The sequence below is a fragment of the Acanthochromis polyacanthus genome, chromosome 11 (genome assembly GCF_021347895.1).
Source record: "Acanthochromis polyacanthus isolate Apoly-LR-REF ecotype Palm Island chromosome 11, KAUST_Apoly_ChrSc, whole genome shotgun sequence".
Taxonomy (NCBI): domain Eukaryota; kingdom Metazoa; phylum Chordata; class Actinopteri; family Pomacentridae; genus Acanthochromis; species Acanthochromis polyacanthus.
Window position 1 is genome coordinate 33,523,744 of NC_067123.1, and position 13,474 is coordinate 33,537,217.

General features: G+C 40.4%; 1 protein-coding gene across 2 annotated transcripts in view; it reads right to left on the reverse strand.

The window, feature by feature from the left end:
• Positions 1-13,474, reverse strand: part of znf704 (zinc finger protein 704) — a 71,300-nt gene that overhangs the window by 51,031 nt on the left and 6,795 nt on the right. Inside the window, exon 2 of one of the 2 annotated variants that reach the window (XM_022202332.2) lies at positions 10,457-10,641. In XM_022202332.2, the coding sequence (XP_022058024.1) occupies positions 10,457-10,641 (185 nt within the window). Of the gene's footprint in view, positions 1-10,456; positions 10,645-13,474 lie in introns of both variants that reach the window. The other variant, XM_022202331.2, reaches the window with a different exon arrangement.

Consider the following 13,474-nt stretch of genomic DNA (forward strand, 5'->3'; position numbering starts at 1 on the left):
AGGGGGACGCTGCTGGTGAGTAATATGGCAGCGATGACACATTAATCCTGTGAAATTACTACATCCATAACACGTGTGTGTGTGTGTGTGTGTGTAAATGCTCCCACAAAAACGTATACAAGTCATAAATATGAGTATCCACACACAAGTGCTCTGATAAACAGATGCACTGAACCGTACTAAACAAGCCATCCTACGCCGTTTGGCAGTTGCAGTTCTTCACAGCATTTTTCCACATTTCATTCCAAGATGACAGACTCTCATCTGGGGGACCAATGGAAAGAATCAAGCAATAGTTTGCTTTCAGAATGCGTGCCTGCTGAAGATTACGGCAAGTTACTGAAGCACACCAAACAGTTTTCACATCACTTCCCAGTTCAGTGTCTCAATTTGATTGAGGGTGCTTTCACACATACGCCTTTTGGTCCACTTAAAGCGGACTGGAGTCCGCAACACCAGCAAGTACGGTTCGTTTCGGCTGGTGTGAAAGCAGACCAGATGTTTTTGGTGCGGACTAAAGAACCGGACCGAGACCACCTCTCGAAGGTGGTCTCGGTCCGCTTCTATGTGAACTCCAGTTTGGTTCGCTCCTGGTGAGAACACAAACCTGTCTCCATTCGGACCGGCTTGATGGCGCAGCAGACTTTTTGGTCTACGGGAGCTGCCGTAGCAACCTGCAGGCAGGGGGAATTTTGGGATAACGATAACGTCTTGCAATGCATCTTCTCCGTGCCAAAAACGACTGTGTAATGTTCTCGTACCGAATGCGAGCTTCATGCTGGAACAACAGCAGTATTTGTGCTTGCTGCATAAAGCAATGATACGAATATATGGCAACAAGAAGGAACAGGAGAACATAGTTCATTGTTTACGAATAAACCAGCCTGTTGTTTTCTTCTGGGATTTTTCCCTCTTCACATGCTGCGCCAATCAGCGTTCACCTACGTCATTATTTTTGTGAACAGCGCCGCCAAACGACTAGGGGGAGATATAACATTCATCGTAGTTGGTTCAACTGTGAAAACACTGGTGTGAATGTGAACCGAACCAGTTGAAATTAGCAACATTGTAACAACTTTTGGGTCCAAGCGAACCACTCTAACGGACTAACAGGTGTGAAAGCACCCTAAAAGTACATTTAAGGGGCTCCCCTAATAATATGTGGAGAGCAACTCATGGGAGAGAAAATGATATGTTCTGTTGTTAGATGGACCTTTCGTTGAATTTAATTTGCACTTATCTCCCTAGATTATGACAAAGAACAACTGATGTTCTCCTGCAAACTGTCAGGAACAAAGAAGGAAAGCCTTTATAGCATCTGGTGTAAAGTGGGAGGTGCTGGCGGTCTGCAAAGTGGAAAGTTGGAGTGGTGTCAAATGATGGACATTAGCGCAAGTGAAGGGTAAACACACACAAGCGCACACCGAAATACACACACGCTTCAACGCAATCATGGGAATCTCCACCCTACCTTCATTGGCGCTTTGTTACTCCGCAGCCACTCTGCTAAACTGCGATAAACCTGATGTGTGACACTCAAATTAAAAGGGGGGGCTACAATTATGACACCCTCATGCCGTGTTCTTAATTAGTACATCTCCATTTTAATTAATAAAGCCTGTCAGTCTGACAGATATCAATAATTTAAAACAGACAGGCGCTTCAAAATTGATGGCCATAATTAGAAATAACGTGGGGAGGGGGTACTTCTGCAGACTGGGTTTGTTTTTTAATAGGTTAGACTTGAGAAGCATGTCGCTTCCCCGTTGTGTCACAATGTCTTTGCCCCAAACCAAAACTTTGCCAGGGTCAGTACAGTAAAATTAATTATGGTAGGGGGTACAACAGAACCAAATTTACAAACCTTAGGCTGTGCAATTTGTACGCACAATTTGTGCTTTTATTGGTTGCTGTTGGAGCATATATTCTACAGTGCAAGAGATAAAATTCTTTTAAGAAAAAAACAACCAGGAACTAAATATGTGGCTGTATGCTACCAAATAACACACAAAAAAGGTCTGTAATAAACATAAATAATTGATTTACCCACTGATTTATTCCAAACAAGTTACCTGATTTCAATTTAATACAATTTATTACATGAACAACAAAGTCAAAGAGATCAAATAACATGTCAAGGTCTAAACAATAGATGAATATACATGAAAAAAGCCGATTTCCAACACAGAATTAGCAATGCTCCTTGCTGTCATTCAGACATACTTAATTTTTATTTTAATGTCTTCATGACCTCATTCAAATGTATTAACAAAAGTGAAGGAGAGTGACAACACGTGGGATTAGACAATATATCAAGTGATGTATATGTATAATATTGCACCGATAACCAAAACATGTAATCTAGACTAGCAGGAAACTGTCTAAATGACTAATAGCCTGGTTTATTTGTGATTTTCTAAACAATGAAAATTCTGTCCATGTGTGATGACAGTCGTAAGTAATACTTTACAAACAATAAAATAAATAAATAACACAACAGCTGTGATGGCGCTCGACCTGAGGACGACCGCTGTGTAACGGACGATTTAACCGTCGCTTATGAACTGAATCAGGAGGCTCATGTCTTTCACGCTTTCATTGATAAATTTAGACTAATATTGGTGCTGAAATGTGGATAAAAGTCTTCCCCACTTCGCTTCACACACAAATCAAAGCACTGTCGCTTGTGGCTGTCTATCCGTTAATGTGATGAGGAGCAGTTCACACTCCGCCTTATGAAAAGTGATGTGGAAATGTGACGAGGGCTGACATTGTTAGATTTGTTGCTGTGACTTTTACTGAAAAATGATCAGGGTGTTCATTAAGACAAGAGGCCGACATGATCAGATGCTGTCGGATTAACAGAAAGGAGTGCATGTCTAAAAGGGGCTTAACAATATGATCAATTTCACACACATGTTGCCAGTTTAAAAGCATAACCGAATGTGTCATTAATCCTGTATGTTGGTGCAACTGCACAACTTTTGTTCAGGTTTTGCTCTTTAGGTCAGTGCATGACCTGTGTGAAAAGGTTTGAAAACATTTTCCAATTATTTAAGCGATAACACTGACACCGTCTGCTGACCTTACCACTCGGTTTTAGGTCTGACTGGATGTAGCCTCATCACCTCATTAGTGCTTCTGTTTGGACACAATGTGAGAAGCTTAACACCATCATCAATTAGTCCCACCTCGTATATGGGTAGATGACCATAATGCACATCCGTCAATAGAATCAATTAGAGCTTTTCTTTTCCTGCAGCACCCTGTGCCATCAGTCCATTAAAGCTGGGGACTATGGATTGGTCCGAAGCAGCAGAGGGCTTCCAGGGCCAACTGCCACGTAAACATTGGCTTTGAGACGAAAAGCGATTGGACACAAAACTGACTTATAGATACAACAACAGCAATGCGAGACAAATTAGCATATTAGTGACATTTTCTGCGAGGCTTTAGATTGATTCATCTGTTGATTGGTGACATCACTGCTGTCACATCGACACATTTAGTCACGCTTCCCTGACAGCCATAATGAGTGTTCAGACTCCCAAGAAGCTGTGCCATGTTTATTTATGACATCAGTAACTGCAAACAGACTTGTGCTGATAGCTTCAAAATGAATTCTGGGACGTAATGAGTCACTTCTACTACTAGCCATCAGCAGTGGACATCTTGAGTGTCAAATACGTTTTTAAGAGAAACAGCACACAATGAGGAAGGCTTTTAAACTGTGAACCTTCAGGCTAAAAAAAAAAAGGGTACTGATGTTGTGAGATCCTTTCTGTTCTCAATAATTGATGTTGTAATTAGTATGCCAGATGTACGCCAGTGAACTTGCAAGTAGCTCCTGCTTTAAAGTGAATGTAAATCCTGAACTGGGATCACAACAATAACACGCATATTGCCTACCCATACTTGCCAAGGTCCATTGCTTTGGCAAGAGATCACAGTGAATTTAAGCTCACCGTCTAATCCATGGTTAACCATTCCCACACTCCCCCTAACGGATATTCAGCGCACTTAATTAAAGAGCCAATTTGCATATAAATTTAAACTCACAATTCCACTCCCGCGGCATCACAGGTGGTTGTTTTCTTGGGAGCCAGATCCCGTTGAACGAGCTGCTAGACCAACAGTATGCGGCTCTCGCTTGTGTGCCTCAGATATTGACAAAGAGTGAAGGCTTTTCCTTTGATTAGTCAAAGTGTAATAAATCTAAAGCTGAGTTAACAGCAGGGTGGGATGGATTCATGAATACTCAACTGTTACTGAGATTAAAGATTCACAATCAACTTAGATGCTTTTCCAGCCTTGGAAAAAGGAAATCACAGTGAATCCGGCAAAACAAAGCAAGCCAGTTTAAACTACTTTCTTTAAGGCGCTTGTCAAAAGCAATTGTCACGACCTTCTACAGATAGAATGACCCAAGAAACACAGGTGTGATGTTTATGTAATCTATATGGGCCACTGTTTCATACAATACGCTCCCTGGAGAAATCTCCTTCATGCTTGAAAAATTGCAATGACACCCTGCAGCAGACAGGGAGCTTTTTTTTCCCTCCTGTGCATTTATTCTTCTTCACGACAAAGAAAATCTCATTTTGTCCTATTACTCTGAGTTATATTACACCGAGACACCAAAGATGAAAAGTGGGAAGCTAGAGTACGGGTCTGATATTTCAGCGATGCACACGATAGTCACTGCGCAACCCTGACACAAATTAGATCATATCACTCTAATTTTAGCATGTTTACACTGGTTAGCTGATACTCTCTGAATTGATTTTAAGATTTTGCTGATCCCTTTTAAAAACATCAATGCACCTGGTACCGAGATATGATCAGAGACCCTTTAACCCCTCATAAGTCAGAGTCAGGACCCTGTGGCGGTCCCTACCGGCTGTTACAGAGCTGAGACTTTCTCTGTCAGGGCTCCTGGGCAATGAAGCAGCCTGTTGTGATGAGCTCACTACGTGCATTTATTGAAATTCCTTCTGCAACCCTATTCTAAGTTATTTTCTACAAACAATAGTGCACTGGAAAGACCCATTAACAAAGTGGAAAACATCAGAAAATTCTACAGGACAACCTTCCCACAAACAAATGCATTCTTTCCAATTTTTTTCTCAACCCATTTGTTTGCGATTTTGTATGTAGTAGATTCATTGTCCTCAGAAAATGTTGCCCACTAAAGATGTCATTATGATAGATTACATAACGTTTGGAGTTTTGGGAGCCATTACTAAAGCACAAAAACAGGAACGCTCAATTACACAAGTTGGGCAATGTCGTCTTTATGTAAATAAAAAGCACATTTCAGTTATTTTCAGCTGTATGTAGTGAGGCCAATCAGATTATCAGAATATTTGACTCAGTAGATTGTTGTGAAAAAAGCCCATCAACATTGAATTGCATAATAGCACATTGAGATTAGGAGAATGAGACAGTGAATGAAAGGGAAAGAGAGAAAGAGAGAGAGAGATCATGGGAGCTGTCTTTTCAGATGGTAATCTCATGGTTCTTAGACTCCACTGGCATCCAAACCAGCAAAACTGTTTTCTTTGGCAAGTGCTGAGCATCTCTCTCGCTCTCTCTGTCACTCACTCTCTGGAGAACCTCATGCAGCCTTTCCTCCCCTCCTTTCTCTTGTTTCGAAACTCGAACGCCCTCCTTCGCCACAAACACAAACACATTGTGCAAAAGGAGCAAGAGCTACAACAGTGTTCCAAAAAGGTAAGAAATGCCCGTAAAGACAAACAAAAAACCACGAGCAGGAGGAACACAAGCAGATTATGAGCCGTGCCAATTTATCAAAAGACAAACGATAATTTGACAGTCCCTCTGGGCCTCTTTTTGTCTTTGGCCTTGTTCCATGTGTGAGTTGGCTGATGCACCAGGCTCCAAGAGCAGAGCACATGGTTGGCTCAGCACACTGAACTGCAAACACACGGATCAACAATGAAAATGACAATAACAAACTGTTTCATTTTGGCATAAAAGCTGGTTTTGAAGTTGGTCCTACGCAGCCCCATCAGATTGCGTGTTTCGGTTTACAATTATGTGGAATGGTCATCAGTTACCATAATCAAATTACATGTGTTAACTGTGGGCTTGTATATAAAAAAGAAAAGAAAAAAAAAACATCATGCAGGGCCAGCAAGGGGTCTGGTCATTTACACAACCATGAGTAACCTCAGTTGACGCTAGAAAGGGAGGGCTGGCTGCTGGCGGTCTGAAGAGAGGAGGATTTGAACCCTCAGATCTGTTGTTTTGGGGTTTTGCAATAATAAGCAAAGTACTCTCTTGATTTCCCCTTCAACTAAGGTTATACTTCACTTCCCCTGCTAGCAATTAGTCTCCAGAACGCTATTTGTCAAAAGCCAAGCCATTCGTTCCCACTGGTCTGCCCCCGCCAGCTCTTGTTACAATTGACTGTTTCCTGCATAGAGAAAATATAAGCCCTTGGAGGAGGGAACAGGTCCAGCAGCTGCTAAGACCACAGCCTGACAATGCGTAGAGATATCCGAGCATTCAGTAAAGGCAGAATCACGCATAAACATGGCGTAAACAAATCAGAACCTGCCACAGTGAGCAATTTCTTCCTCTGTATCTCAAGACGCAGCACATTTATAAAGTGATTCATAAAGGAAACCATTTCTTTGGGCATTTGGGAGTTGGAGCTATGCTGGAAATAGGTCAATCACGGAATGACACCTATTGATTTTTGGTGCAAAATCTGACGAAACGCAGGCAAAGTAAATGTGCTGTAAACAAATACGATGCAAGAAGCTACTCGATAAACTCAGCTGGACTTGCTGACAGAACCATGAAATGTAGTTATACAAAACCCCCGAGGTCCACCATCTATATGGCACACTGTCATTTTTCCTCTATTTTCCCAATGATTGCAGACGAGGCATTCGGGTCCTTCAGCGACTCCCGGTGAAGTAGGAAACCTATTGTATTCTGGGTTGCAAGGGATCTGAAGAGCCATCAAGCAGCGAGGCATTTTCTTGGTAAATAACCAGCAGAGAGGGAACTTTTCAGAGTGCAATTAACAACCACAAGGTCATACTTCTCTGGAGAGTTAGCTCTGAACAGATCCTCAGGCATTCTCTCTCCTCTCACTTTTTCTGGTATCTTCACAGCTACGCACTCTTACACATGCTCTCTTCATCCCCTTTACCCTTTTCTCTTCCACTATTCACACTTACATTTCCCTCCTTGTTTTTCCAGTTCTCCCTCTTCCCCTCCCCACCATTCCTCCTTTCTCCTTGCATCTGTCTCCCTCCTTTTCTCCATTACAGATAAACGCTACTTTGTGGTCACTGGTGAGACCGTATCTTTCCCAGAGCTGGAGCAGGGCTGAAAATTGGTCGCAGGTGTGCAGAGGATGAGAGCCATGGATCTTAATCTTGAGGCAATAATGGTGTTGTGCACTGAAGAGGTCACTACAGGGATATCTGAGAAAATATCTCAGGCTCTGCTCCTAAGACGTGGCCACAATGAACATTCTTAATTGTGCAAACACATTTTGTAAATTGGGCTGGAATGGATTTTTTAAAGTCTGGCTCTGCAGTGTGTTTGATTTCGTATTTGACAAGCACATTAGATGGTTGGATTTTGAGTACCAGGCTTTGAAGTGCTACACACTTCCTTAATTAGATGTCAAGTCTATGCTGTTCGACTTTTCATTAACTCGTAAAAAGCCTGTGACATTAAAAAGGGATGAACTTGCTTAACTTCAACTATGAGGACATTTGGAACCAAGAAACATGTAGGAAAGGACTTTAATGCGACTCCTAACTTCTACAAAAACCTGAAGAAACTCAAATTTTTAATCCACATAACTGAAACAAGATTAAACAGCAAACTGTCTGACCCCACGGTTTCTGTCTCTCTTTACTATGTGACTGTCAAATAAAGGTAAAACACAGAAAAACATTAAATCATTAAAAAAGAGCAAGAGACAAAACATGGGATAGCTTAATATTATAAATTTTTAACATTTGAACAAATTTTACATAGAACTGAGCCTGGGAGACAAATATTCATCAGTGACAAACACTTAATTTATAGCAATAAGAAAACAGCTGGATGCAATGTTGAGTAGTTTCACTTTAATGAACTAGATGTAACTCCCCCTGAAGGTGCATGATGAAAAGGCAAAGTTCAGGTCCATAACAAATCCCAAGTGTGCTCACTTGGCTCATGATAGCCTACGGTATCCCTTGATAATGGAGGCCCTTATCCTCCATCCCTGTCCCTGTGGATTCGGTGCATGTCTCCCAATTTGCAATGCTCTGAAGCTGCCTGGGCCTCTCCTTCCCTTCATGCATGCCCACAGACCCCTCTGGTGAAAGTTACATCCAGTTCGGACTGGCAGTTGCCCTTGCAGCTCATGTGGCCCAAGATCTGTAGCAGCTGATAGACTTGACATCAAGGTGTGCATACAGGCAGGTGGGGGATTTACATCTGATGACACCCAGTCCAAGGCAGACCATAGCAGAGTGTCGCAGCTTCAGCATCAGTGGACTCCAGGGTTCACTTGCTTTCTGTATTTACTGTATATCAAGGTGACATAATTCTGATACGCTTATGTTTTTTTAACTTTTTGTGCATAAATTAATTTTATTTCTGAGCATTTTTCAATTTTGTGCGAACATAAAAAAATTTTACTTGAGTACTTTAATTAACAAGCTTAAAAGATTAAATTCAAAATGAAGTAATAAACTTTGAATTACACCTTTATTTCTCCTTTTCTTTATTAAAAACAGGTCAATAAAAATGATCAATAATTATCGATATCAACTGAAATGAAACGCTTCATTGTGATGAATTTTTCAGCAGCACGTCACAGAACATATACACAAAAAGAAACCCCATTCAGGATGTTTTTGATGGTGAGAAGGGTACTCCTTCACACACCTGCATTTACTTTTTGAATTTAGGCCAGAGACACAACTTGGGTGTGCCTACACTAATAACTGAGGCGATGTGAAGCTCGTGGTCTTCCTCAACCATTATATCAGGATTACCGCATATGAGGTAAATTCTGACTTATGTGACATTCTCCATGTTAGATGACCTCATTAGGAGGATAAACAGGAAGTAGGCTTACAAAGTGTCTGTCCCTAAGCTACGGCAACAAGCTGAACTTGAACAAGAGCAGTGAGACAATCGATAAGCCATTCCAGCCATTCCACTATAACCATATAAATATCAATATCATTGCAATCCCTATGCAAGAAGATAATTATAGTGGGGCAGGTGTAAAAAATCCGTCTACTCCATGTGATAGATTGCATTTAAAATGGGCAACAAGACAGAACCGAATCAATGATTCATCAGCAAATAACTATTAAACTTAAAACAATGGCTCAGGATGCAGTTATAAAGCTGTTCAAATGGGAGATTTTTACTGTACTTTTCAGCCAGTTGCCATTGATTGGACTCCTCTAGCAGCATGAAGACAAGTAATGGGGAGTGGTGTGTGATAACAGTGCAGTGCTTTACAAGGTATTAGTGTTTCACATTTAATAGTGAAAGAGTGTTGTTTCTTTATTAGATGGCACTTCATTGCTGTGCACTGCTTCCTATTAATGTTTAATTGCCCTATTGTGGACCGGCTTCAGTGGCGGATTATGCTGACCATCTAAAATAATATTTGTGTGCATGCGTTGGTGTGGGTATAAAGAAAATCACTCAATGGGCGAAGGAACAGTTAATGCATCACAACATAATAAATGTTTCCATTTGCATAAGGTTCTGTGCAGCATAGTGCAGGGTCAGATGGATTATGTATCGCACTTTTAATAAAATGTGGCAGATATGGATGTTCTCCCGCAAGTATTTGTTTGAAAGGCTACGGTATCCAGTATTTCCATAGCGTCTTTGCTTTGGAGCACGAAAGACATTCAGGAGGCTGGCTGATGATTTACCCTGGTAGTTGAATCTCAGTCTGTGTTGCACCACTTTTACAATTTGGGAAACCACCAGAGCCATATCATTTAAGTAAGTGAACCCATAATTGCATCTGCAAGTTAAAGCAACAGCATGGGACTCTTCCAAAAATGACATGTTGCACACCACTCTTTCATATTTAGAACAGGGACAAAGTTGCAGACTGACTGATCCTTGCTATGTGATTAACAATACATTAATCCCATTTACATACAGACAGCATTGATGAGTAGGGTATGATGGTATATGATAAAATATATATGTAGTAAAAGAGAACTTGTCATATCACATTGTAATCAATGCACAGCCTGGACGGCTTCAGGATGAGATGAAAAATGGGATGTCAGCCCATATAAACTCTGTCCTATTTGTGAGATGACATATCTATGTCATAAACTTTCAATGAACCTTGCATATATGAACTCAAGCCAAATTCGCTCGAGTAAGAGACTCAGACTGACTGTCAGGCTTATAAATACATACACAGTCCTACCTGGCATGAGGGACGTCAATGCTAGAGGAGACCACTTTGCGTTTCTGCTCGAGCAGAGACACTGATCGGGTGTCGGGGTCCCGGCTAACACGCTTGCCATCCGCCAGCCGCTGCTCCTCCGCTGCCTCTGGGCTCAGGCAACCGCCCTCCATCTTATAGCCGTCTGGAGCTCCGTTAGTGGAGCTCTGCTGTAAAGAGATGCAAAGAGAATTAAGTCAATGATTGGGTCATAAATGTACATGAACAAATTCGGAACAGTGGTAATGTAGGAATGAGCCACTTCAAATGCTGATGCAAAGTTGTGCAGAGTCCGGAAGCAAAAATAGTTTTTGAAGATTCCGAGTGATGAATTTGTCATGCAACTGTGCTCCAGGAAAAGACAAATTCTTCAAAATTTGGGTCCATTGCAATCATTTAGTACAATCACACATAATTGCAAAGAAACAATTATGTAAAGAATGTAGTTATTCAACACAGTTTCAGATAAAAAGATAAGATCTGTGCTTGGAGGCACATTTGTGATCGGTGTGAGACAGATGCTGATCACCAAGATGGTGGTCTGGATCGTAATTCCAATCATTGACATGTAGACATAAGTTGCAAGCATTCATCAACAGAACCCTAAGCAAGGAAACTTAAACAAATACAATGCTATTGTTGGGGGGTAATTCTTATTTGATTGCGTCAACAACAGCTACACGACAGCGATAAGTAATGCTGTTTATTTTACAAATAAATATAAATTGCTAACATAGCTACATAGTTATTCATGCACCAAGATGTCCACTGGAATTGGATGTTGCAGTTCAGATTTGTTCTGTCTCAATGAAAAAAGCTCCTCTCTTGAACAGATTCTTCTCCCAGCAGAAACCTCCATCAGCAGTCGATAAAACACGACAAAATATTTTAAAAAATATAGCAAAAATACAGCAAAAACTGAAAACAGTTAAGAGACGCCAAACTTTGCAGCCACTTTCACAGGCGCAGGGTGAGGGTTAGTAAAAGTAAAAGTAGACTTGTCTACTTTTATGTCACAAATAAGTACTGCAGATGAACCATGTTTAGTCTAAGTATACGAATAAATCAAATTCTGCAAAGTAATGATCAAAAAAAATTGACATAAAGGACATATCTTAAAATTTTCTTCCTTCAGTTTCAAACATCTCAACCATCACCACCCTCAATCGAGACACCAAATCTGCTTTCTGAGAACCTTGGGAAAACCCTGACCTGTAACCTAAATTTGAAGATTCTAATGCTTACATTTAAAATGAAGGAGTGCATGGTCCAATATGGTTTAAGAAAATTTCCAGACTCTTGTGACTAAAAAGGTCTTTGCAAAACAGACCGGATAAATTCCAAAATACACAGCGGTCAGTTCCAAGTAAAGCAGGTTTTTTTCAGCTCCTGTAGACATTTTGGAGGTATGAGGTTTCCATCTAAAAAAAAAAAAAGCCTTCTCATGAGCAAAAATAAAATGAAACTTTACACAAAAGTAGCCATCTGTGATATAATGCGCAGCTTCAGTGTGACTTTGAACATTTAGATAAAAATATATGCATTGAAAAACCTTTAAAGTTCATACTTTAAAAAAGATTACCATCGTCAATCAAGTGCTGTAAGGCAAAAAGAAGAAGACTAAAAGTTATTTAACATGGATGTAAATATTTTGCAACTTAAAATATTTACAAAAATCTCCCTTGGGTCTGCATGAGGAAGGAAATGCATTTGAAAGTACTTTAGAAAAGCATATCTTAGGCAATTAGTAAATCAATTTTGCTGATTCCACTGCACCGTATACCAGTTTGTGCTTAAAAAGAAGGAACAAAACTCCTTCGGCCACAGATTCAGCTGGACAACACATCAACACTTCAAGCCTAATGTCTAACATAACTGAAAACACACAGTAGATTAATAATGTAGCATAACAGCAACACAACAAAGGACCATCTAAATTTGTTTTGGTTGTTTTTGGTCACCTTACTGTAAGAAAGACTGCATGAACTAAACTTACATGTAACTGTAAGCACACAGAATAATTCTGTGTTTGAGTTTGCCATAAGCCAGAATTTTCAGCACCATGTTTCTAACAGCAAAGATAAAACTGATTGAAGTTAAAGACACGCAACAACACACAAATGCTCCACAGAGTTCGACTGCAGAGATAATACAGCCCTTCAACACACTGACACACAGACAATCACACAGGAATGGCACTGGTCCAATCTCAACACTTTTAAAACGCCTACCTGTATAGGAATGTTAGGGGGAAAAAAATCCTTTATTCTCTTACACAACAGTAACGAATAACGTCCTGCTGCACATGAATACCTGCACGCACCTACGCACACACCAACACACACACCCCTTTCACACCGTGCTGGTTCCAGTGCCAGTCCAGAACCAGAACCTGGACTCTGGACCAGGACCACGACTCTGCAGCTCGCTGGTCCCATCCTGCAGCTCCTCCTCTCAACAGACCAAAACAGGAAGGATTTTTTCAGAATATGCAAACATCAGCATGATCAATATGTTATCTTTCGGCCCATCCCAAAATTGCAAAACGCAACATTTACTTTAAGTTAACTGTGTTTATGAATATAGAAAACAATTACTAACAACTAATACTTTGATAGGTGCTTGGGATGGATGAAAATTCAAACACTTTGGTTGGACTGATGGGACGCATGGAGAGACTGTTCCAGAAATAAACTGCATTATCCGCTACTTTTGCCCTTTTCTAGAAAAAAAAATCTAATTTTTTTTGTAAATTATTTTACTTATTTGTTATTTAAGTTCACTTGTTTTGTATTTTTACTCTTGCACTTTGGGTGAATAAAAAGAAATTTGTGATGCATGTTTTGTCTATAATCTACAGAGACTTTATTCAGCGTACACTTCATGTACACACATTTTGATAGACAATAAGTTGTGCATTTCAACCATATTACTGAAGTGTGCTTACATGACATGTCTACATTCACTGCTCACAAAAAGTTATTGACATCCCAGGTGAAA